General features: G+C 44.5%; 1 protein-coding gene across 2 annotated transcripts in view; it reads left to right on the top strand.

The window, feature by feature from the left end:
- SMAD3 (SMAD family member 3) overlaps nt 1–24,569 on the top strand; it is a 160,447-nt gene that overhangs the window by 86,237 nt on the left and 49,641 nt on the right. The window contains exons 5-6 of one of the 2 annotated variants that reach the window (XM_006831508.1): nt 3,744–3,763; nt 17,962–17,977. The exons of the other annotated variant lie outside the window; for it this stretch is intronic. Coding sequence (XP_006831571.1) covers nt 3,744–3,763; nt 17,962–17,977 — 36 coding nt within the window. The remainder of the gene's footprint in view (nt 1–3,743; nt 3,764–17,961; nt 17,978–24,569) is intronic. 2 annotated transcript variants of the gene reach the window in all.

The raw sequence follows: 24,569 nt of genomic DNA, 5'->3' as shown, positions 1-24,569 counted from the left end.
CCACAACAGTTATATCCAAGCTCCCAAAGAACATCTCTTTGTTCTTTTGAGTCATCCCTCTCCCCACATGAGTGCAGAGCAAGCCCAGCTAGTGTTCCTCCCTAGGCTAAGAGGACTCTCCTCTTAACAGTCATCCTCCTTGGAACTGACCACCTAAGCGGACCTGAGAGCCCAGTCCAAGCTGATGACCATCAGAGAGGTCCTCTACTTCAGAGACATGGGACTTCATAGTGGGAAGAGACCTTGGAGAATAAATAGCCAAACCCTTTTATACTTTATAGAGGGGGAAACTGAGCTCTAGAGAGACTGGCCAGTTAGACTATACATTGTTAGTACTGAAGGGTGTATCTTAACCTCCTTATCTGGACAGCAAGCTCCCATGCTGAGCCTCACCATACTTTGCGTGATGTGGGTGCTGTGAGGAGTAAACATTTATTGGGTGGATAACCCTGCCACAACCACCCTTTCCAGGGACTTTAAGACAAAACAGTCAAGGAACTTTTACACTACGTGTCCAATCTGCATGTCTCTCCCATCGGCAATAAGGGAACTAGAACAGGTTGCGGTTTGGTTTCTTGTTGAGGTGGAGGAGGAGACAGGACTCCTAAGCGCAACCTTGTGATCGGAAAGGCAGGAATTCCATGACTTTGGGATTATAGAGAAATTATGGAAGAAAGAACACAGGACAGAAGGCCTGTACTAGGTCCCTATGCCTGCATTTCTTGGACTCTTGGTGTGGTGCTGTGGGATCAGCACTGGACTGCAAACTACAAGATCAGCAGTTCAAACCCACCAGCTGCTCCTAGGAAACCCTATACAGGGTTGCTGTGAGTTGGAACCGACTTGACAGCACTTAACACCACCACCACCTGCATTTCTTAGCTTTGTGACTGAGAGCATGGTTTCTACCTTCTGAGCCCCTCTTTCCCATATGTAGGAAGGTGAACTATTGAATAGATTGAGCTCATTGTCCTTGTGAAACTGTTGCATGAATCAGTGAGGTGCATGTTTAAAAGAATGTAAAAATTGGGGGAGCATGACTAGAAAATCTAAGACAGTCTTTAGTTTTTATCAACAAGCTGTTGGCACCCACAACTCTCCTTCTCTCATTCTAATAAACTCAAGTTGAGCAGAAGTCAGCCTCCCCATAACTTCTCCTCTACCCTTTGTTTTTGTTGGCTGTTCATTGCTGTTGGACCAGTTCCCACTCATAGTGACCCTGGATAGGGTTTCAGAGGAGCAGCTGGATGGGTTTGAACTGCCAACCTTGTGGTTTGAAGTCCAGTGATGATCCTACAGCGCCACACCAGGACTCCACCCTTTAGACACCATTAAACCTTATGTTCTTTTGGGACATTCTGCCCTGTCCACTCTGAAATTCCTCTCCTCCCTTCAAAGCATCATCCGTTTCCTCAACGGTTCCTCCTCACCCTCCTGGTCACACCCCTTTAAGCACTTGTCCCACTTGTTTATGGTTCTCCGCAGTGTTACACCCAGGATGCGACACAGTAGCCCAGCCAACGTAACAAAAACAGACTGTGGCCTCTCTGGTGTGGCGTCCAGGCCGCCTTTCCAGGCAAGCCACTGCGACAATCTGACTTTATGGAAGAGTGAACTTGTTGACATTTGCTAAGCTGCTGGTGGAAATGGGAAAAGCCCTCCTGGACCTCTTATCTCTCCCCTTGCCAGAGGAAAACCATGTCCCATTCTACCCATTTGAGCACTTTCAGGCTTATGGCAACAGTCCTTCACGCAATCACACAAGTTTGCCCCAGATGCCAATGTTCTGTTGCCGTTTTCTTCACAAAAACTTAATGGGAATTCTTAATGCATTTGTTGGGGCATGGATCGTGTTTCCATTTGCCTCTAAAAACAATCACAAGGAAAACAAAATATGACTTAACTGCCAGAAATGATGGAGCCAAATCTGAAATTAATTTGCAAAGTCATTAGTATTGTCCATTTGCAAACCCAAAAAATGAATGTAAGTATAGTTCCTTGTGATTAACTACAAATTAGAATGGAGCCAGGATAACTTTTTTAGGGGCCAAAACACAACTCCAGCAGTAGCAGATGGGGGGAGGGTACTCAAGACGTTGCTTTGTTTTTCATTCCCACCTGCGATTTGGGGTGAATAAGACACACTTGGGTATTCTCCAGAAAAGACCATTTTTCCAACCACGTGAAAACTGTCAGAGACATTAGGAGTGACCTGTTGCAATTTTTTATCTTTCTGAATGAGGCAACTGAGAGATTCAGGGAGGGTAAGCGACTTGCCCAAAGTCACACACCCAGTAGGTCAGAGCCCAGACTACTGCCTCCTAGCTGTTGCTCTGGCTTCACTCCCTCCTGGGACTGTCTGCTTGTGTCTTTCATGCTTAGCACTTGAGATTCGTTCAGAAGACTCCAAATGTCCATGCTAAAGTAGTCCTCCCCATTTGTGTGGAAGAAATGGAATGATCTGACCGGAGTCATCATCTTCCACATACATGGGGTTCAGACGTGCTGCTGTGTACCATGGAATAAACGGGGCGAGTCCTGCTGCTTCCTTTCTTGAAGTCGCCTGGTTATTTCCAGAACTCAGCCCCCAAGTCAAGCCCTACCGCTGTGCCTTTAGAATCTCCTCTTCTGTGAATGAAATCGGCCTGTGGTTAATTAGCAGTGAATATGTGTCAGTGTTTAGATGTTTTCTGTGGGACTCCTTTCTGAGATTCCCTAAGCTTTAAGGAACTAGGGCTATAAGATGTCATTGAGCCTTCAGAGGGAGGCAGAAAAGGCCTTTTGAAATGCTGTTTTCCCTGATGCATTTGGGGTGAAGCCTTGTGATGTCATTTCCTCTGGTTGTGTGTGTGTGTGTGTGTGTGAGAGAGAGAGAGAGAGAAAGAGAGAGAGAGAGAGAGAGAGAGAGAGAGAGAGAGAGAGAGAGAGAGAGACTCCAAATTGGCAGAAAAGCTGCTGGTGGGAGCTTACAGTCCTTGTTTCAAATGTGTTCTTTAATAACTGGGTATTCAAGGCCCTGGAGTGGCCCTGGCTTCATGTTCTGTAGTCTTCTTTCCTTGGGGACACTTGACTCCATCCCAACTCCTGGGACTTTCTTGCCTTTCCCTCAAACGCCAGGAACTGTTGCTATTACAGTTAGGGGGTACCTTTGAGAGGATTTCAACTCAGTAATGCCATATGACAGAGAGTAAGCCCCACAGGGTTCCCTCAGCTGTAAGCTCTATGGGAGTAGGTCTTTCTCCCATGGAGCTAGCTGCAGAGTGCTTACCCACTGGCCACCAGGGCTCGTCATTAGCAACTGTGTTATGGGGGTAGGGGTAAAATTACTTCAAGATACAATTCCTGCTCTCAGAGAATTCTAATTCCAAGTATTGAGAAAAACTGTATTTACACGGACTACTGTTAGGATCATTATGCAGATGATAAATATTTGCAACCCTGTTCTAAGAGCTTTGTGCACATTATCTACCATTCACAGCAACTGTGTAAGATGGAGTTGTAATGTCTTTATGGGCAAGGAAATCAAGGTTTCCAGGGATAAAGCTTCAATGAGCTGGTGAGGAGGGGCCGAGATGGGACTGGACCCTCCCGGTGTCATGGGCAGGGGCAGGCAGTGTTTAGGAAGGGGGAGGCAGGAACGATCACCAGGAACTGTGTGGTGGAAGCTGCGTGGTGAGGCTAGGAAAGGAGCTGGCATGGTTGAGGAGTACTAGGAAAGGTTCCTTGTCTCTTCCAGGAAACAGCAGTTCTGGGCTTTGGAGCTGTGAGGGGTAAGTGGGGCAGTTGTAGAAGACATGGGGTAATCCCCACTGAAGATAAGAAAGATGGCCTCAGTGAATTCCTTTTACCCCTGGACCCCCTCCAGAACAGAGCAGTCCAGGGGGCAGTCTGCCATTGGCCAGCTGACTTTCACAGCTCCTTTAATCCTTACTGGTGTTGGTTCAAATCCACGAGCCGCTCCAAGGAAGGATGAAGCAGTTGACTTCTGTAAGATTTACAGCCTCTGCAACCCTATGGAGCACTTCTGCTGTAAGGTCGCTATGAGTCAGAATTGATTTGACAGCAGTGGGTGGGTGTGTGACTTGGGGTCAGTGGTTTTGTCCTTGGAAGTTCAGTTTTCTCATCTGGGAAGCAAGACGTCAAGGCACCCTGCTTCGTGTTTAATATTCAATAACTGACACCTGGAACTTGTGTTTTATCATTGTAATTGTTAGGAAAAATATGCACAACACAACACTTATCAATTCAACATTTTCCAACATGTACAGTTCAGCAACATGGATGACATTAACCATCGCCAGTGTTTGTAAATACCTGGAACTTGTTGCAAAGTGCCTGGTACCAGGTTACTGTTGTTGAGTTGGTTCCAACTCAGCGACACTGTACAGGGTTTCGGAGGAGCAGCTGGTAGGTTTGAACCGCTGACTTGCTGTCCAAACCGACCTTGCTGTCCAGTGCTTATCCTGCAGCACCACACCAGGACTCCTGGTACTAAGTAGACCCTTTCTAAGTAATAGTTCTTATTTTCCCTTCTGTTTATTTTAAAGAGCATTGTTTCCCTCTCCATGACAACAAAAATTTTAGAAGTCAGAGAGACAAGTTAGTATGTTGGTGAGCTTGTCCTCAAACCATGAGTTTTCTACGTGTTTATATACCAAAGTACTTTGCTTTGCAGAGCTGCTTTTATATCAATTCAAACACCTTGAAGACACCAGAAGCAAGTACATGTCTTGACCAGTTTTTGTTGGGGTTGTGTGTGTGTTTTCAGTATATCATAAAAAGCTTGAAATGTAAAAAGGTAGTGTTGTTAGTTTCAAGTTGTTAGTTTCTAGTTCCCTTACAAGCTTTAAAGAGGAAGCCTAGTTCCGGAGAGTGTGGAGGAGGGTAAGGGAAAGGTAGAATCTCCACTGAGTAGTTTCCAGCCTGTCAGGTCGAGGCTGGTAAAAGGAGATGGGGATAAGACTCTTGTGGTTCAATAGTGAAGAATTGCTATCAGGACTGATTGTGAATGTTGCAAATGTAAAGGTAGAGATTTTGTAACAAAAGGAGGGGAGTGGTTGATCTTGCAGTCCAGGAGCAGAGGACCTTGGGACCATCAAGGTAGAAGAGTGGAGTGCAAGACCCTATCCAGAGATGCAGTGACAACAGAGATGGAGGCAGAGATAATGACATGGAGAGATGGAGGGAGAGGGGCTGTGTGCTGACGGCCATGGAGCAGGCTGATGGTGTACCCTTTGGTTGTTTGAGTGGTTATATAATTCTGAATGCTTTGGTGTACATTGAAAAACAAAAACTGGAGGGAATGGAAACAAATGCTGTTAAATGATGTTACATCGAGGGTAATCATTGCAATGAAACGAGATACATTAGGATGAATGTAAAGCCAGTGCTCTCCCATGTAAACTATCACCCAATTCACAATAAAAACTTACACAAAAAGAAGAAAAAAAGAAACATATTGTTGTTAGTTTCAACTAATAGTGACTCTCCTATGTATGACAGAGCAAAACACTGCCTCATCCTGCGGCGGTCTCACAGTCAGCGTTGTGCTGAAGCCCATTGTTACAGCCACGGTGTCCATCTTGTTGAAGCGTCCTCTTCTTCACTGACCCTCCCACATTACAAGCATGATGTCCTTCTCCAGTGGCTGCTGGTCCTTTTTTTAAAAAAAATAAAAAAGTTTTTATTGTCAATTGTGTGGGTTTGCATGGGAGAACATCAGTTTTACATAAATCCTATCATATTTTGTTTCATTGCAATGATTACAATCCCCTCCATGCATCATCAAATAACCAAAGGGTACATCCCACAGGTCTGTTCCCTAGCCATCAGCACACAGCCCCTCTCCCTCCCTGAGTCCAGTGTCCCCAGCCGCTCCATCTCTCCATGTCATCACCTCTGTCTCCATCCCTAGTGTCACTGCCTCTCTGGGTAGGGTCCTGCTCTCTGCTTTTCTCACTTGATGGTCCCAGGGATCTCTGCTCCTGGGCTGCAAAATCAATCACTCCCCTCCTTTTGTCAAAAAACATGTACCTCTACATTTCCAACCCTCACAGTCAGTCCTGATGGCAGTTATTCACTATTGTACCACATGAGTCTTATCCCCATTTTCTTTCGCCAGCCCAGTCCCAACATACTGGAAATCATTCAGTGGAGATTCTACCTACCCCTGCCCCATCTGGAACTAGGCTCCCTCATGAAAGCTTGTAAGCGAGTCATTTCTTGTCTTTATAGTGCCCCCCCCCCTTTTAGGTAGCCAATGTCTAAGTTGCCCATCCCTGTCAACCCTGTGTACCGAGGGGGGTGGGAGTGATCCTCGCTGTAAAGATTTGTTCCCTTTTTTGAGCTACTACATCCATAAGTATAGGTAAAGTTCATCAAATTATAGCGGTTTACTCTCCCCCACCCCCCGTCTTTCTTCTTCTAGTCGAGTTCTGATCATCCAGCCACCAAAGCCAGGCCAAGTGGGTACTATCTGCAAGTATGAGTGTTCTTGTGTATCTCCTCTTACTTCATATCACTGGATGCTTCACTCTCCGCTTTAGTCCTCTGTGGCCATGTCACTGCCTCTGGGCCCAAGAGTCCCCGGGTCTTGCCATATTGCTGGCCACCCAGGTCTCTACCCGGGTTCACAGGGGTCTGTTGAATGTGGTCAGACTTAGCTCCCAACTGCATTGCTGTTTTTTCCCCCTCTTCCTCTTATCGGTGACCAACGTGGTCATGCTGGTCCCTCTTGATAAACATGTCCAATGTTTGTGAGATGGTCTCACCATCCTTGCATTTAAGGCGCGTTCTGACTGTCGCCTTCTAAGACTGCTTCTGGCAGTCCATGGTGTGTTTGGTATTCTTTGCTAACATCATAATTCAAAGGTATCTATTATTCTCTGAACTTCCTTATTCACTGTCCAGCTTTTGCATGCATAGGAGGTGATTGAAAATACCATGGCTTGAGTAGGCACACCTTGGTCCTCAGAGTGACATCTTTGCTTTTTAACATTTTTTAAAAAGCCTTTTGCAGCAGATTTGCTTGATGTAATTTATCGTTTGATTTCTTGACTGCTGCTTCCATGGACATTGATTGTGCATCCAAGTAAAATGAAATTCTTGAAAACTTCATTTTTAAATTTTTTCCTCTTCATCCTGACATGTTTATTGGTCCCATTGTGAACATTTTTGCTTTCTTTATGTCGAGGTATAATCCATATAGAAGGTGTCTTCTTAGGTCGTCATCAGTAAGTACTTGAGGTCCATCTTCACTTTCAGCAAGCAAAGTTGTGCCGTCTCATATCACAGGTTGTTAATGAGTCTTCTTCCAATCCTGATGCCATGTTCTTCTTCATACAGTCTAGTTTCTTGGATTATCTGCTCAACATACAGATTGAATAATGTGAAAGGATGCACGTGTTTCGTGCTTTAAAACCACATAGTACCCCCTTGTTTAATAGATTGCCTCTTGGTCTATATACAGGTTCCTCATTAGCACAATTAAGTATTCTGGAATTTCCATTCTTTGCAATGTTATCCATAATTTGTTATGGTCCACACAGTCCAGTACTTTTGCATACTAAATAAAACACAGGTAAACATCTTTATTGTATTCTCTGCTTTCACCCAAGATCCATCTGATATCAGCAATGATGTCCCTAATTCCACATCCTCTTCTGAATCTGGCGTGAGTTTTTGACAGTTCCTTGTTGATGTACTGCTACAACTGTTTTTGAATTATCTTCAGCAAAATTTTATTTGTGTGTGATGTTAATGAGATGGTTTGATAATCTATGCATTCTGTTGAATCACATTTTTTTGGAATGGGCACAAATAACGGACTTATCCAGGTAGTAGTTGTTGTGAAGTGCCTTTGAGTCAGTGCCGACTCATGGCGACCCTATATAGGGCTTCTGAGGAGCGGCTGGTGATCTTGAACCAACGACCTTACGGTTCCAACTGACTTTGAATTACAGTGCATTAACCTGCATTGCCATACCAGGCCTCTTAGCCAGGTAGCTCTCTTCCAAATTTCTTGTCATAGCCAAGTGAATGATTCCAGTATTTCATGTGTTTGTTGAAACATCTCCATTAATATTCTGTCCATTCCTGAAGCCTTGTTTTCACTAGTGCCCACAGAGCAGTTTGAACTTCTTTCTTCAATACCATAGGTTCTTGATCATATGCTACCTCCTGAAATGGTTGAAAACTGACCAACTCTATTTGGTGACTCCGTGTATTCCTTCTATCTTGTTTTGATGCTTCTTGTGCCATTCAGTATTTTGTGTATAGAATCCTTTAGTATTGCAACTCAAGGATTGAACGTTTTCTTCAGTTCTTTTAATTTGAGAAATGCCAAGTATGCTCTTCCTTCCCTTTTGGTTTTCTAATTCCAGGTCTTTGCACATCTCACTATAATACTTTACTTTTTTTTCCCAGCTATCTGTTGAATCATCTGTTCATCTCTCCATCATTTCTTCCATTCACTTTAGCTACTCTGTTCAAGAGCGAATTTCAGTCTCTTCTGACACCCATTTTGGCCTTTCCTTCCATTTCATGCCTTTTTAATGACCTTTCACTTTCTTCATGTATGATGTCCTTAATGTCATCTCACCAACTCATCTGGTCATTAGTGTTCAATATGTCAAGTCTACTCAAGATGTTGTTGTTGTTGTTGTTGTTGTTAGGTGCCATCGAGTCCGTACCGACCTATAGCAACCTTATGCACAGCAGAACAAAACACTGCCCAATCCTGGGCCAACCTCACTACTGTTGCCACTCTTGAGTCCATCAATGCTGCCACTTGGCCAATCCATCTCATTGGAGGTCTTCCTCTTTTTCTGTGACCCTCCACCTTACCAAACATGATATCCTTCTCCAGTGACTGGTCCCTCCTGACAATCTGTCTGAAGTATTGTCCCTCCTGACAATATGTCTGAAGTATGAGAGACGAAGTTCGGCCATCTTGGCCTCCAAAGATAGATAGCCTCTAATTTCAGGTGGGATATACTCAAGGTTGGAGTCCTGATATGGCACTGTAGGATAAGCACTGGACTGCTAACCACAAGATGGGAAGTTCAAACCCATAAACCTCTCCTTGGAAACCCTATACAGGGTTACTATGAATCGGAATGATTTGACAGCCCTAACAACAGTAATACTAAAGGTCATACTTTAACTCTATTGTGGGCTTTAAAAAACTTTCGTCAGCTTCAGTCTCAGCTTGCATATGAGCAGTTGATGGTCTGTTTTTCAGTCATTCAGCTCCTTGACATTTTTTCTGACTGATGATATTGAGCTTCTCCATTGTTTCTTCTCACAGATGGAATGTTTGTTTCCTGTGTATTCTGTGTGATGAGGCCCATGTGTATAATCACCGTTTATGTTGCAAAAAGGTGTTTGCAGTGAATAGATTCTTGGTCATGCACAATTTTATCATGTGATTTTTGGGCATATTTGCCAACTACCAATCCTTCTTTGTTTTCATTCTCATTCCAGTCACCAATAATTATCATGCACCTTGATTACATTTTTGATCAATTAATTTCAGACAGCAGAAGTTAGTTTAAAAAGTCTTCAGTTTGTTCATCTTTAACATTAGTGGTAGGTGCAGAAATCTGAATAATAGCTTTATTAACTGCCTTCCTTGTAGGTGTATGAATATTATCCTGTCATGGAAAGTATTATACTTAAGAATAGATTTTTTTTTTTTGGACAATGAATGTGATGCCATTCCTCTTTAATTTGTTAATTTGTTGTTCTTGACGTAGCAGACTATATGATTGTCCAATACTAAATGGCCAGTGCCCATCTACTTCAGCTCCTTGATGTCCAGGATATCTATCTATGTTTTAGTGTTCCATTTAATTTTTGACACCTTCTGATATCCTGGAGTCATGCTTCGTACATTCTATATTCAGTTTATTAATGGATGTGTGCAGCTGTTTCTTCTCAATTCAGGTCAGGCCACATCAGTAAATGGAGGTCCCAGAGTTTTACGCCGTCCACATCATCAAGGTGAACTCTTCCCTAGTGATGTTTGAAGTTCCTTCCAACCCGCGGGCACTATACTGGTCAGGGTTCCACTCCTAATTAAAAGGCTTTCACCGGCCAGTTTTTTTAAGAGTAGATCACCAGGTCCTTCCTGTCTACTTTGGGTATTTGAAATATGGCAGCAGATTTCCAGCAGTACCACAGCAACACTCAAGCCACCACAACACAACCAATTGGACAGGTGGGTACACAATAATTGTCCACGTACCTCCACCTGGAGTTAACAACGGTTCATATTTTTCATATTTGCTTCAGATATTGGCAACGTTTTATTTCTTTTAAAAACAATCTGCTGAAGGCATCCTTGTGATCCCCCTCACCCCTCTCCATTTCTGTTCTTCTCTGCCTCTTGACCAAGGTATTTACTCTGCTGAAATTGGTGTGTGTTCTTCCCAGCCAGGCTTTTTTAGAGTATTGTTTGTTAAATCAAATAGCCCCCATTGAATGTGTTTAAACCACCAAAGCAAATGATCAGCATTGGAGAGAAGCAGCTTAGATATCTAAGGCTGAGAGGGGGTGGTGGGGAGTGAGGGTGGGAGTGGGCAGTGACTTTAGAGGGCAGAACAGAGCTGCCGGCTCCCAGATTAAATTTCCAAAATTCTAAATGGCTTTGAATTCAAATTGAACATCTGCCTCCTATATACTTAATTGGAAAAACATTGGTTCCAGGGCCATTTGGACCCATTTGAGTGAGTCACTATGCCCCCAGTAAGCTATCCTTACAACAGGTGTTTAGGCTTTTGGCTTTAACCTGAGCTCTAATATATGCTTATTGTGGAAAGCTTGGAATCTACAGAGAAGTAAAGATTCATATCACTCACTGCTTCTCACTCCCATATCCCCTGAGGATAGAGAACTGGAGGTTACTGGGTTTCTCAGGTGGGGGTTTCTGAGAGATGGCCCTGACAGTAACTGTGTGTGTCCTCAGTCACCTGCCTAATGTCAGGGATCAGTGGGCGAACTGAAATTGGTCTCTGGGCTGCTGAATATGTTTTTCCCACCATGACCATCCCTCATCCTTACTAAGTGTCTGACCCGGATGTAAGCATGATGACATGTTCCCAGCAGAGGAATTTGGGACGTGTAGCACTAGGCTCTGGTAGCGTAGTGGTTACGAATCGAGCTGCGAACCTTAAGGTCAGTGGTTCGTAACTACCAGCTGTTCCGTGGGAGAAAGATGAGGCTTTCTACTCCCGTAAAGATTTACACCCTCGGAAACCCTGTACAGGGTCGCTATGGGTCGGAACCGACTCAACGGCACTTAACAACAACAACAACAACAGCACTAGGCTAGCTTGCTTATGTGGTTTTTGTCTGAACCTGACTGCTAACAGATAGAATTGTTTCCCCAAAAAATTATGTGTTGTAAATCCTAATTCCTATCTCTGTCATTTATAAATCCCATTTGGGAATGGGTTTTCTTAAGTCAACGAGGCAGTATTAGTGTAAGGTGAGTTTTAAGTCAATCTCTTGAGATACAAAAGGAGCAGATTACAGAAACAAAGCTGGGGGAAGAGATACCAGGTCACATGATCATCACCTAGGAGCTTCCGGAAGCTCAGAAGAGACAAGGACCTTCCTCTAAAGCCAACACAGAGAGAAAGCCTACCCCTAGAACATCTAGCCTTCTAATTTGTGAGAAAATCAATTTGTTTCTTAAAGCCACCTATTTGTGGCATATCTGTCTTAGCAACACTACATAAGTAAGACACTGGCCTTTGACCCTCATCGTAGGACATTTTTTCACTGTGCCCTTTTTATCCAATGAATGTTCAGATTCAATTCATAAATGCAAACACTAACCAAACAATACCAGTTCTTGTTCATGGCAGTTGAATATCTTGGTCCGTTGTGTGTGTGTACCATAGCTAAACTGCTCCTGAGTTCTTCCTTTTTTGTTTTGTGAGCAGAAATGATTATAATCAGGAACAGTGCTTTTCAACATACATTTTACAACAAAAATTTGATTCTGGTTTTGATTGTGTACTTGCTGTTGGTACTGATTTTCACATCTATCATTTTGGAATTTGCCTTTGTGCCATTATTTCTACCAAGTCAGTGTCCCTGACTACAGTTTTATATATCTGAGTTATTTACATTATTTCATCACATTTTAGTGGATGATTTTTATTGTCTGCAGTTTGAGCTGTTTTCAGTTTTTTTTTGTTTGTTTTTTTTTTTTTTTTTAATTTCTGACATTTCAGTTCCCCCCTGCCCCAAGTCCAGTTTGCAATATTGTTTTGAGGTGTGATTCTTCAGCCTGCTTTTTATCATCAGCCGATGGTTGAAGTGTGTAATTTTAGCTATTGCCATTGTTCTTTGGGGTTGATTAGGGTTCTCAACTTTATTAGTCTCTGATGATCAGAATGCCTGTGGGGTCGAAATGTTTCACTTCCTTTCCTTCTTGAAGGATTTAGAACTAGCTTGCCAAGTACTAGAGTCTCTTTGGTTTGCTCTTTTCTGGGTATGGCCAAGGCTTTCCTCTTAGTGACAGAAAATGGGAGATATAGGGGCCAGGGGAGTCCTTGGGTTTTGTAAAATGTTAACCAAAAGATTGGAGGTTCGAGGCCACCCAGAGACACATTGGAAGAAAAGGCTTGGTGATCTCCTTCTGAAAAGCACCGTAAGTCATTGAAAACCCTATGGGGCAGAGTTCTACTCTGGCACACATGCGTTGTTGTGAGTTGGAATCTACTCAATGGTAACTGGTTTCTTGGCATTGGGGGTCAAACATTGCCTAAATGGAGCTGTGTTGTCTTTGCCATCAGATCCCATCTGCCCTGTGACCTCCCAAATTCTCAATAGCTCTTATACCCTGAGCAGCTCCAGGGGGGGCTACATAAGAAACACAGTAGGTGTGGGGTTAGAAGCCCCATACTGTGGACTGGTTGCCTCTCATCTTTGAACTGGTTTGTTCTTTGGGGCTGCTGGCCATTGACTTCCTGTCTTATCTTTTTTTCTGTTTTGGGTGGGGGCTCAGGGGGGTGGGGTGCTGTGCTCGGGAAGCCAGTGTTCCTGCAGAAACTCCCTGCGTGGTGAAGCACAGATGTTACTCAGGGTCTTTTGTTTGGTTCCGGTCTGGATTTGGGATCCTGCCCCCGCATGACACTGGGGCCTAGCCTGCTTTTACAGCCAGGACATGCTGGGGGAGCCGGCTGCTGGGAGGGGAGCTATTTGTTCCTTTCCAATCATCCTGCATTGAGTGGTTCCCTGGGACAATTGAACCCAAGGGAATGGAACTCATCTGTGTAAGTAAACATCCATCTCCCCTTAAAGGAAAAGCCCCACTAAGACTCTCTGGGCATCTGGAATGCTGCTCTGTGGGTCTCTGCATTTTTGGTTCCTCCTTTCTCTCTTCCTTTGATTTCTTGCAGCCTCCTTTGCTGAGGCCCAGTGACTGTTTTTGGATAGCTCTTTGTATATACGAGTCATGCCAAGTATCGTAATTTGTGCTTGTCTCCATCAATAAAGGGATCCCTGCCTCAATTCCAGCTGAGAATTTATAAATATCCTTCAACCACTCTCCTTTCCAGACGTCAGACTATTAACCCTCCAAACCCAAAGCTTTTTGTTAAATTGTTAACGAAAGATGAAAGATGGAGAAATGGCATTCCTCTGAATGTGCCTTTCTTTCTCCTTTTTTTTGTGGAATTTGATCAGTGTTTAGGCAAATGTAGTTGATTCCCAGCCCACTTTAAAGGCAAAGCCTTTCTCTGTGTCTGTTTACAAAATTACCTTTGAGAGACTGGAGCGTTGGAAACACATTTAGACACAGATTGTGCCTTATATTAGCTCTCGGTTGCCCCATAAAATCGGCCTGGGTGTATCTGAGGTAGCTACCAAAGGAAATTTAAAATCAGACTTGGACTGAGGCGAGTCTTGTGTGATATTAGTCTCACTTTGGGAATGAAGAGTAGGAATTTAAGTTCACATGGACCTGAAGGATTTTAAGAACTACATTTTCTTAAGGAGGGAAGCAAACCTCAGATGCCGTATGATATATCCAGTTACATCAGGTTTTCTTATAAAATGGCAAGACCGCGGTATTATTTCCTGCCTCCACTCACACATGGGGGCTGCTCTTGCAGGGGCATTCTGTTCTTCTTCTTCCTCAGTGAAATAATTTCCTCCCTGGTTTTTAACCCTTTAGATTTGGGGAATGGAAAGATTTCATGTTAGGGTTAAATATAAAATTTCCGTCTTGGTCTAGGCCAGGATTAAGGTGTGTTAGAGAACATGTATGGGGCACTGGTCAGATGCGGGAGACCTGGGTTTGATTCCTGGTCTTTGAGTTTTCACATTGCTTTCTCTGGTGCTCACTAAGTTTCAGCAGAGCTCCCAGACTAAGATGGACTAAGAGAAAAGGCCGAGTGATCTACTTGTAAACATCAGCTGACCGAAACCCTGTGGATCACGGTGGTCCCATCTGCAGCTGATCATGGGGTCCACACAGGTCTGGGCAGCATTTTGTTCTACTGAGCATGAAGAATCCACAAGTCTACCTAACTCAACAGTAGCTTAAGCAACAAGGAAACAGGCAAGAATGCAGCAACCCTGGTGTATCTCAGGAGTTAACAATCAGAAAGCCACTCACATGACCTGCTTCCCTTCCCGTGGCTCTGCCTTCCAAGTATCCTTTCTAAAGCTCTGGGAAATGGTAACTGATCACTAGTGGGGGTTTTTCAGCCAATTAAAGGCTTGGTAAGCCTGTCTCTGTGCTCTGTGTCACCAGGCAAGAGGTTGGGATGGATGGAAACTGCTTTTCACCCTGACAGTGACAGTGAATGTGTTTCACTCAAGAGGGTGTGTTCCCCCCTCCCCCCCCACACACCCCCAAGTAAGAAGTCTTGGTGACTTATCTCACTTTGAAAGCTACTTTTCTCTCATCTGCTGCATGGCTCCCTAGCCTACACTGAAGTGAGGGAGGCCTTAGCTCTCCTCTGGGCTTACAAGAGAAAATTAGGTTGATAATTAACGAGAATTCTGTCTTCCTTTCCTTCCCTCTCCTTTCTTCTTCTCCCTCCCACTTTTCTTTTCCTTTTTCTCTTCTTCCAATCCCCATGAGCTCTGTCTGTGTAGTGCTGTCTCCTCCTTCCCTCTTCCTCCAGGTACTCAACACTGTAGGCCCTCTGGGACTGGCCATTGCCACCCCCTCTGTAGAGCCACCACAGGCTCTGAGCTTCGTAGGGTGTGTGAAGACACTCTTGGTGGAGTGGACTCTGCAGGAAGTGTGACATCTTTGGGTTGGGAAACTGCAGAGAGCACGTGGTCTTCTGAGGGCTTTGTCTACAGCAGGGGTAGGGAACTCTGTTTCAGTCAAAATTTATAACATCATTCGTGGGCCATACAAAATTATCAACTTAAAAAATTTGCCTGCTGTATTTGGTCAAACATTTAATTAACGCATCCCTAATGTGATGGCTGGAACAGTGGTTGCCTTGGCAGGGCCAGACCAAATGATTCTGAGGGCTGGACGTTCCCCACCCCTGGTCTACAGGAACCTTGGTGGTAGCCAGGTAGATCTAGGGTTGACATAGGCTTGGGATGACCATACAATTTATTGCCCCAGCCATGACTCTGAGAATGAAAGGAGATGCCATTGACAGTTAACACCAGGTGTGAATCAGGCTGTCCTGAGCAAACTGGCATGTATATATTTGGTCACTCTACAAAGACCCACCCCTGTTTTTCTGTTTTGTAAGGTGTGGTGATCTCCCCACTGGAAGCTGAGGGCAGGATGCTCATGGGGGATTGAGCATCCTGCCCTGGTATAAAGGAAATCAGAAGTGAAGGTCCCTTCCCCATCTAAAGGGACATTGAAGACTTGGTGCCAGCAGCGGTCAAGTGTTGCCAAATCTGAGTTTCTTCAAGAGAAGCTAGAAATCTAGATTTAAATATGAAGTCTCCCTGCTTTTAAAAAGTTGACAACTGATTAAAAATATGAAAAACACTGTGCAGGCCAAGTGCTTCTGTGGGCTGATGGCCTGTTTTCAACGTCCGGCCCAGACCCATTAATTGGCGGCTGTTTTCTGTGTCTCCTGAATTCCAGTAGTGGGAAGTTTCTTAAGGAAGTTGCCCTGATTGACCACTAGTAAAGTGGGGAACAGGAGAGAGGAGCTTGACTTGGCTTCAACTGATCATTCATTTGTACAATAAATATTTATTGAGCACCTGTTAATGACCAAAACACTTTCTCTGTTACACTGCATTTTCTGTATAATCTTTTGGAATGAGCTCATCTGGCTCGTTCCCTTCCTTTTGGCATGCCTACTTTGTTTGTGTGTCTTTGCCTCCACCCCCATTATTACTGTGGAGTCCTGGTGTGGCACTGTGGGTTAATGTGCTGGCTGCGTAGTCAGTTTGAACTGCAAGGTCTGTGGTTCATGCTCACCAGGCACTCCTTAGAAACCCTATATGGGGTCACTCTGGGTCAGAACCGACTCTATGATACTTAACAATAACAATATTACTAGAACTATCCGTTTTCACATTTTTATTAGCTGGGTTTTCTCCCCTGTGCAGTTGACCTGAAGTTAGGACTTCATCACCATCTGTGAACATTTACTGAGCTTCCATGGTTTGCGTGCAGTTGTACTAGAAACACTTGACCCTGGGGCTGGATTTGGCAATAAACTAGGTTTTCTGTGAACTTTTGAAACAAATCACCAATGGGTTGGAAAGAATTTCCTTCAGGAATGGTGACACTCTTACTTTTCACCTTACTAATGTTGCCCCCCACCTTCATTTCCCCCACCCTTGTCAACCTTAAATGTGTGTTAAGTGCCTTTTCTGCTTCATGTCCTAGATAGGTCTCTAAATGATGCCCCTCAATCTGCAGCCCTTCCCCAATTCTCATGCTTTTTGGTGGCCAGGGAACCGGTATCTGTTTTGTTTTGGAATGGTAGGCTGGAGTAGGGGATCCCGTCGGGCTGAATGACTACAGAGACTCCAGCCATCTTCTTAAGACATAAGAAAACCACAGTGCTAATCGCTGTAGTGACCTCAAAATGTAAAGAAGAAAGGGGCCCACAAAGCAGGCCCATTGGGTTTGTGAAAGCGACCATGTGTGATTCAAGTAAGTACAACCTTGCTGATCTGGAACACGGGTACCTGAGCCCACATACAAGAGACAAGTTGGCATCCAGCACATCCTCTGTTCAAGATCTGGCTGTCTTCTGTGCCTCCACAATCTGACAATGGAAAGTTTCCTAAGGAAGTTGCTTTAATTGATTACTAATGAGGTGGAGAAGAAGAGAGAAGAGCTTGCCTTGGTTTCAATTGATTATTCATTCACACAAAAAAATATTTACTGAGCATCTGTTAGTGACATTGCTTGTCACTCCTGGATTTGAATGGATCATTCCTGGTCAGGTCAGACTCCATGTGACAGAGCCAAGTCTCTGTCTCTGCGCACCGTAGACGACTACAGGAAGTAAGTCTGTGTGTACAATTTACTTTAATGCCAGCTTGAAATTTGGTGACCTACTTTGGGATGCCTTATCTTTCAGGGCTGTTGGCTGAGTTACAGTTGCTATGCACAGTGTCAGCCCACAGTAGTACCTTTGAAGGCATCAAATAATGAATCCGTAAATGTTTTTGCAGAGTCCTGATGTGTCCTGGTAGGATAAGCACTGGGAAGCTGACTGCAGGGTTGTTGGTTCAAACCCACCAGCCGCTGCTTGGAAACCCTCTAAAGGGTTGCTATGAGTCGGAAGAGACTCATGGAACCTACCAGCAACATTAGACCAAAATGCCTGAGCCTTGTGTTTGCATCATTGTGTTTGAAATTCAGGTTTCTGATAAACTTCCATTCTGTTGTTAGAAGTCTTAACTTTAAAATGTTTTACATTTTTAATTGAGGTAGCTTGTTGTTGTTGTGTGCCATTGAGTCATTTCTGACTTCTAGTAACCCACCCTGTTCAGTTTCCCAGAGTGGCCGGTGGGTTTGAACTGCCGACCTTAAGATAATGTTGCTATTGTGGTTAAATGCCATTGAGTCGGTTCCAACTCATAGCAACCCTGTATAGGATTTCTGAGGAGCGACTTATGGGTTTGAACTGCCGATCTTGCAGTCCAGTGCATTATTCTGCAATTCCACACCAGGACTATTTGAGGTATCATCGAACATAAACTGTACATGCTTAAAGTGTACAGTTTGGTGAGTTTAACAGGCATATGTTGTTGTTAAGTGCTGTCAAGTTGGTTCTTACTCATAATGACCCTGAATAGGGTTTCTGAGGAGTGACTGGTGGGTTTGAACCACCAACCTCGTGGTTAGTAGGCCCGCGTTTATCCTACAACACCACTCCAGGACTCCAAACATACACACGTGCCGATGAAATGATCACCAGAATCACGACAATGTAGATGTCATCACCCTCAAAATTTCTTATTATTCCTTTGTAATTCTTACATCTCTGGTTTTGTCTTTCCAATCCCCAGGTAACCGCTGATCTGCTCTCTGTCACTATACATTAATTTACATCTCCTGGAATTTCTTACAGATGGAATTCTCCAGTATGTATTTTTTTTGTGTGGGGGGAGTCTTTTTTTCTTTCAAACAGTGAGCCCTAGTGTCACTGTAGGATAAGCAAGGGCCTGCTAACTGCAAGGTCAGCAGTTCTAACCCACCAGCTGCTAAAATATGAGGCTTTTTCTGCTCCTGTAAAGGTTTACAGCCTCAGAAACCCTATAATGGGTCACTCTGAGTCCAAATGAATTTGATGGCAGTCGGTTTGGTTCGGTGTGGTTCTTTTATATGCAGCATAATTATTTTGAGATTCATGTATGCTTGTTTCTGTAGTTCATTCCTTATTATTGCTGAGTAATATTTCATTGTATGGATATAAATGGAGGAATTTTGATCTTCAGTTGTTAAGCAGAATTTTAGATGTAAGCAATCCATTAAAAATAATAGGGCACTTATAACGGGCTTTTGTTTTGTTTTGTTTTAAATTTCCTTTAAAAAAGTGTCTTACGGGGGAGTATTTTTTAAATTGTGCCTTCAAAGAGCAAATGTTTAGAACACATTTGGCCCTAAGTTTTCATTCTGTTACATTAAATGAGTCTTCTGTGAGTGCTGACTATGTCTTAGGCACTGTGTGCTCAGAGTGACAGAAGGAAGAGTGGATTTTGTGTCCCAGTCGGTAGTTGATTTGCTTATGAGCTTTTATCAGCAATTAAATACTGGCACCACATCCTACATGCGATCGGGTTGTGTGGTCTTTTTAGTCACGTAACTCTGCTGTCTTTCCCAAAACGTTGACTTTTTGGCTTCTGCAATCTTCCCATGGTTGGCCACTGTTTTTCCATTGTTAGCAAATATCCTTTCCCTGCTTCCAGTTGTTGCCTGGCAAGAATGGGGAAGGACTCTCAGAGCTGTGGTTCAGATTCCTGGTATGTGAGACAGGGAAGGAGCAGAGCCTTGTATGATGGGAAGTGGAGTACAGTTGGAAGTCAACCTCCTGGGTCTCCTCCACACATAGCCACACACACAAGCATGTTGGGGGTTTGCCATGGGAGTTTTGTTCCCACACTGAGGCGGTCGTTGGCAGGAGAGGACTGAGATGTTGCTGGGGAGTTGGAGATGTGCTTCCTTTTCCATAGTTCAGTACTGAAGGGGGTCTTCTGGAAAATCCAGCTAGCAAGTCTGATTAACATTGACAGATTATCAGAGAAGGAACTGTGGAGATATTTGGTCCAGCCTGCCCATTTTAAAGACAGAGAAACTGAGGCTTAGAGAGTGGGAATAACTCATGAATTCAGAACTGGGACTTGGGAAACTCAGGCAGGGCTTTCTTTAGATTATAACTCACAGTGGAGGTGAGAATTTCAAAAAGGCTTGACAAAACATGGGGGGCCTGGGAAGGAAAGTACTAATCCTTTATTCTGTGTGCTAAGTACCATAAAGAGAGAGAGAATGAATTCTTCCCCAGTGATGTTTCTAGAAGGTCCTCACATCTCAGAGTTGTTCCCTTACCAGGCAGGTTCAACAGCATCGTGCACTGGGAACAGTCTGGGCATTTGTGCTTGGAGTTCGGAGTTTCATTCCGCCCTCCTGCCTACTGTGTGACTTCATGGAAGACTCTACCTGTCTGAACTTCACTGTACTCTGGGAAATGGGGGTCTGTTCTATAGGGCTAAAGTACATTTAAAGTACTTAGTACAGAACTTACTCATAGGAAGCAAGAGGTAGTTGCTACCTCCTTAATGAAAAGAGCTCTGGTAGCATAGTGGTTATGAGTTGAGCTGTTAATCTCATGGCCAGCAGTTCAAAACTACCAGCAGTTCTGCAGGAGAAAGATAAGGCTTTCTCCTCCTGTAAAGATTTACAGCCTCACATGGTTTGAAGGGGTAAAAGAGGGGACTAATGTTAAGATGCTTGGCTATCTTTTACATCTTGGTTTCCCTTGCCTACCATTGTAAAATAGACACTTGAAGGGCGTGAGAAAGGAATAGCCAGAAATATCACTACAGAAAGCTTGTGAAGTCTGTCTTCAGCCTATAACTGATTGGAATACCTTAAAGGGCACTAGAAGTTGCCCAGTGAAAGAGACTTCCTGTGGAGCCTTTACATTGCACAAGACCATAGGTGGAATCCAGAACCCCATCCAGAACTGACTGAGGTAGGAAATTTCCACTGGAAAGGATGAGTAGACCAGCCTGGAGTGGCTAGGAGAACAGAAGATACTTCATGAAAGAAAGGCCGGAAGGAAAAACCTGAAACAATAACGGCAGTCTGATTGATTACTACCAGAACAAGTAAGCTGTTCACCTGGGAGCCATCAAGACAAGTGGTTGCAGCCCCTCAGAGCAAACCCCCTTCCAAGACTGAGACTCCAAGGGGAATACATGGGCAGGCATGTGGTCTGGCTGGTGACCACACTGGTCACCGATAAGGGGAAGAAGGGAAATAACAGCAATGAAATTGAAAGCTAAGCCTGACCACATTCAATAGACCGCTGTGAACCCAGGTGGAGACCTGGGTGGCCAGCAATATGGCAAGACCCGGGGACTCCTGGGCCCAGAAGCAGTGACATGGCCACAGAGGACTAGAGCGGAGAGTGAAGCATCCAGCAGATATGAAACGAAGGGAGATGCACAAGAACACTCATACTTGCAGATAGTACCCACTTGACCTGGGTTCTGTAGCTGGATGATCAGAACTCAACTAGAAGAAGAAAGAAGAGGGGGAAAAAAAAAGAGTAACCTGCTACAATTTGATGAACTTTACCTATACTTATGGATGTAGTAGCTCAAAAAAGGGAACAAATCTTTACAGCGAGGATCACTCCCACCCCTTTGGTACACAGGGTTGACCAGGATGGGCAACTTAGACATTGGCTACCCAAAATGGGGATGCCTATAAAGGCAAGAAGTGACTGGTTTACAAGCTTTCAAGAGGGATCCTAGTTCCAGACGGAGTAGGGAAAGGTAGAATCACCACTGAATGATTTCCAATCTGTTGGGACCAGGCTGGCGAAGGAAATGGGGATAAGACTCTTGTGGTACAATAGTGAATAATTGCCATCAGGACTGACTGTGAGGGTAGGAAATATAGAGGTAGATGCTTTTTGATTAAAGGAGGAGAGTGAGTGATTTTGCAGCCTAGGAGTGGAGATCCCTGGTACCATCAAGTGAAAGAATGGAGAGCGGGACCTTACCCAGAGAGGCAGTGACGCCAGGGATGGAGACAGAGACGATGACATGGACAGATGGAGTGGCTGGGGACACTGGACTCTGGGAGGGAGAAGGGCTGTGTGCTAGAGGCTGGGGGGTGGGCCTTTGTGGTGCACCCTTTAGTTATTTGATGATGCATGAAGGGGATTGTAATCACTGCAATGAAATGAAATACGATAGGATGAGTGTAAAGCTGATGTTCTCCCATGTAAACCTCATAATAAAAACTTAAAAAAAAAAAAAAAAAGGTTTACAGCTTCAGAAACCCTACACAGGGTCTCTATGAGTCGGAAATAACTCCACAGCACATAACCACCATCGCCACCACCACCTCCTTAATGAAGGTGGAGGCAGGTGTGGTAAAAACTAATTTTGAAAAAATAAGTTGTAAAGGGAAAGTTAGGTAGCCCTGGTGTAGTGTAGTGAATTATGAGCTGGACTGCTAATCACAAAGTCAGTAGTTTGAATCTGCCAGTGAGAAAGGTGAGACTTTCTACTCCTTTAAAGATTTACAGGGTTACTAAATGTTGGCACCACCACCACCACAGGGAAAATTAGAACAGATATGTGGGGTCCCCCTTCACCCTGTTCTTATACACAGAATAGTAAATGTGTCCTGGTTTGGGCCATTAGCCTTTGATTCCTTACAAAGAAAGTTAAGAAGACTGAGATACTTATCCAGTGCACATAGTAGACCCTCAAGAAGTACAGACTGGTGGATCACATGCTCTCCTCGCAGATGACTAGTGCAACAGAGTATGTGTACCCATCCACGTCCCCAGATAAAACTCCCACACACTGTTTAAAACCGGACAAAATCCTAGAGGCCAGGCTTCAGGGTGATACTGAGGTGCAAGGTACAGGTGACCAGGGCAGCCTCTGGTCAGTGGAGGTGAGGCCTGGGGTCGGGGGAGTGATAAGGCTCTGAGGTTGGACGTAGCTGCTGGTGGCTTGCCCATTCTCAGGGCTGATGGGGTCAGTGCAGACATAGAAGGGGTGGAGCACCCCATACTTGTTAAGTGTCATCGAGTCAATTGCGACTCTGTATAGGGTTTCCAAGGAGCAGCTGGTAAGCTTGAACCACCGACCTTGCAGTTCAAACGACTTTGCAGTGTGACGCATTAGTCCACAGCGTTCGGAATTTCAAATTCTCATGTGGCCACATCCCCCTGTGCTTTGTAGTTTCCTTTGAGGGACATCTCCATTGAAGTAGTTGGTGCTCAGCCCACAAGGTGCATCTACGTGTGTGTGTGTGTGTGTGTGTGTCGTGTGTGTGTGTGTAGCATGAACCCATTTCCTCTCAGCACCTGCCTCCTTGTGTCACATTCTGACATTTTAAATGGGGTGGGGACAAAGGAGGTCAGGGTGCAGAGGAAAGGCCCTCCTTGTTCACCTTTCCCTCCTTCATCCTGAATCGGGGAGCACCCCAGGTAAGATAGCACCTGACTCAAGAAGGAACTCCCTGGTCACAGATAGGCAGTTTGAAGGGCTTTAGAAAGGTGCACCTGTGGAAGATTCCCTCTGAGTCTCCACCCTCCTTCTGTGAGTGTGGAGCCTCCCTGCCTCAGCTCCCTCTCTCTTAGCTCCTTCCAAGGAGCCTGTTTGAGAATTCAGTGATTCACATCCGGTCCTCAGCCCTTGTTTAATATCCCCCAGTCATTGTTACCAAACAATCCAGTGGTGTGTGGTGTTCAGCTACTAGGGCCTGAGAGGGCTGGAACTGTTTACAGACCCCGGAGAGACATGGGCCCTGCATACTTGAAAGACGGGCTAAGATGGTGTGTGCATCCCAACAGCTGGGCCTGTGGAGGCTGGGGAGTGCTGGAATGGAATCACAGAAACTGCTCTGTTCTTCCTGGTCTAGATGGAGCCCCCTGCCCTTTGGTGGCGGTGGTGTTAACCTCTTTATTCAGTACAGCAGTAGCGGAGTTTTCTATTCATGTTGGGATTATGGATTTCTGGAGTAGAATAAAAGAGCCCTGAATCCACTCGGAAGGATCTTTGGGTAGATGTCTTACCCTCCTGGCCCTCAGTTTCCTCATGTCTGAGGAAGATAAAAGGTGTATATGGAAGAGCTGATCTTTATCGCATCCCCCCTCCTCCCCAGCGCTCAAGTCCTGTGGTCCCTGAGCCCCCAGTAGCACAGGAGGTCATTTGTGTCCACGGACTACCTTAAGGTTGATTTCCACCCGAGCCAACCACAGATGGGAGTGTATCTGAGACTTGTCTCATTCATTCCATGACCTCTGACTCTTGAGGTCGGCAGTTCTGCAGTACCCCTTGCTATTCTGGGTTGGAGCAACCTTCTCTTTCAGGAAGCTGTTTGATATCAACTTAATTACTTTATATCCTATGACTGCTGTGACTGCCACTGTTTTGTTGATGTTGCCGGTGGGTTTGTTTTCTTTCTTTCTTTTTTTTTTTTTGCCTCTAACCTGCAGAAAGTTAATGTTTGGAAGTTTTCTCTGTCACCCTTTCTCTGTGTTTGTTGTTCCATTTATAGTAGAGAAGAAAGGGATTTTTGTTGGTAGTTCACATTCTTGATCATCTATTTGCTCTGCTGCTATTAATGATTCAGGTTTGTTTTTCCCAAGGCTCTAGATGCCTGGAGGTGGTGAAGGACAGGGTAGCCACAGACATCCTTTAAGCTACTTCCACGGGGTTCTTGTTGGTGGTGTGAGCTGTTGTCGTGTTAGTTATGTGTGGGCAATGGGACAAAGCACTGCCAGGTGCTGTGCAATCCTAATAATTAACTGTGGATTGGACTATTGTGATCCATAATAGAGTTTTCATTGGCTGAGGGATTGGACTATTGTGATCCATAATAGAGTTTTCATTGGCTGAGGGATTGG

The sequence above is a fragment of the Chrysochloris asiatica genome, unplaced genomic scaffold (assembly GCF_000296735.1).
Source record: "Chrysochloris asiatica unplaced genomic scaffold, ChrAsi1.0 scaffold00004, whole genome shotgun sequence".
NCBI classification, from domain to species: Eukaryota; Metazoa; Chordata; class Mammalia; order Afrosoricida; family Chrysochloridae; genus Chrysochloris; species Chrysochloris asiatica.
The sequence above is the reverse complement of the archived record's forward strand: the minus strand, read 5'-3'. Positions and strand labels throughout refer to the sequence as shown.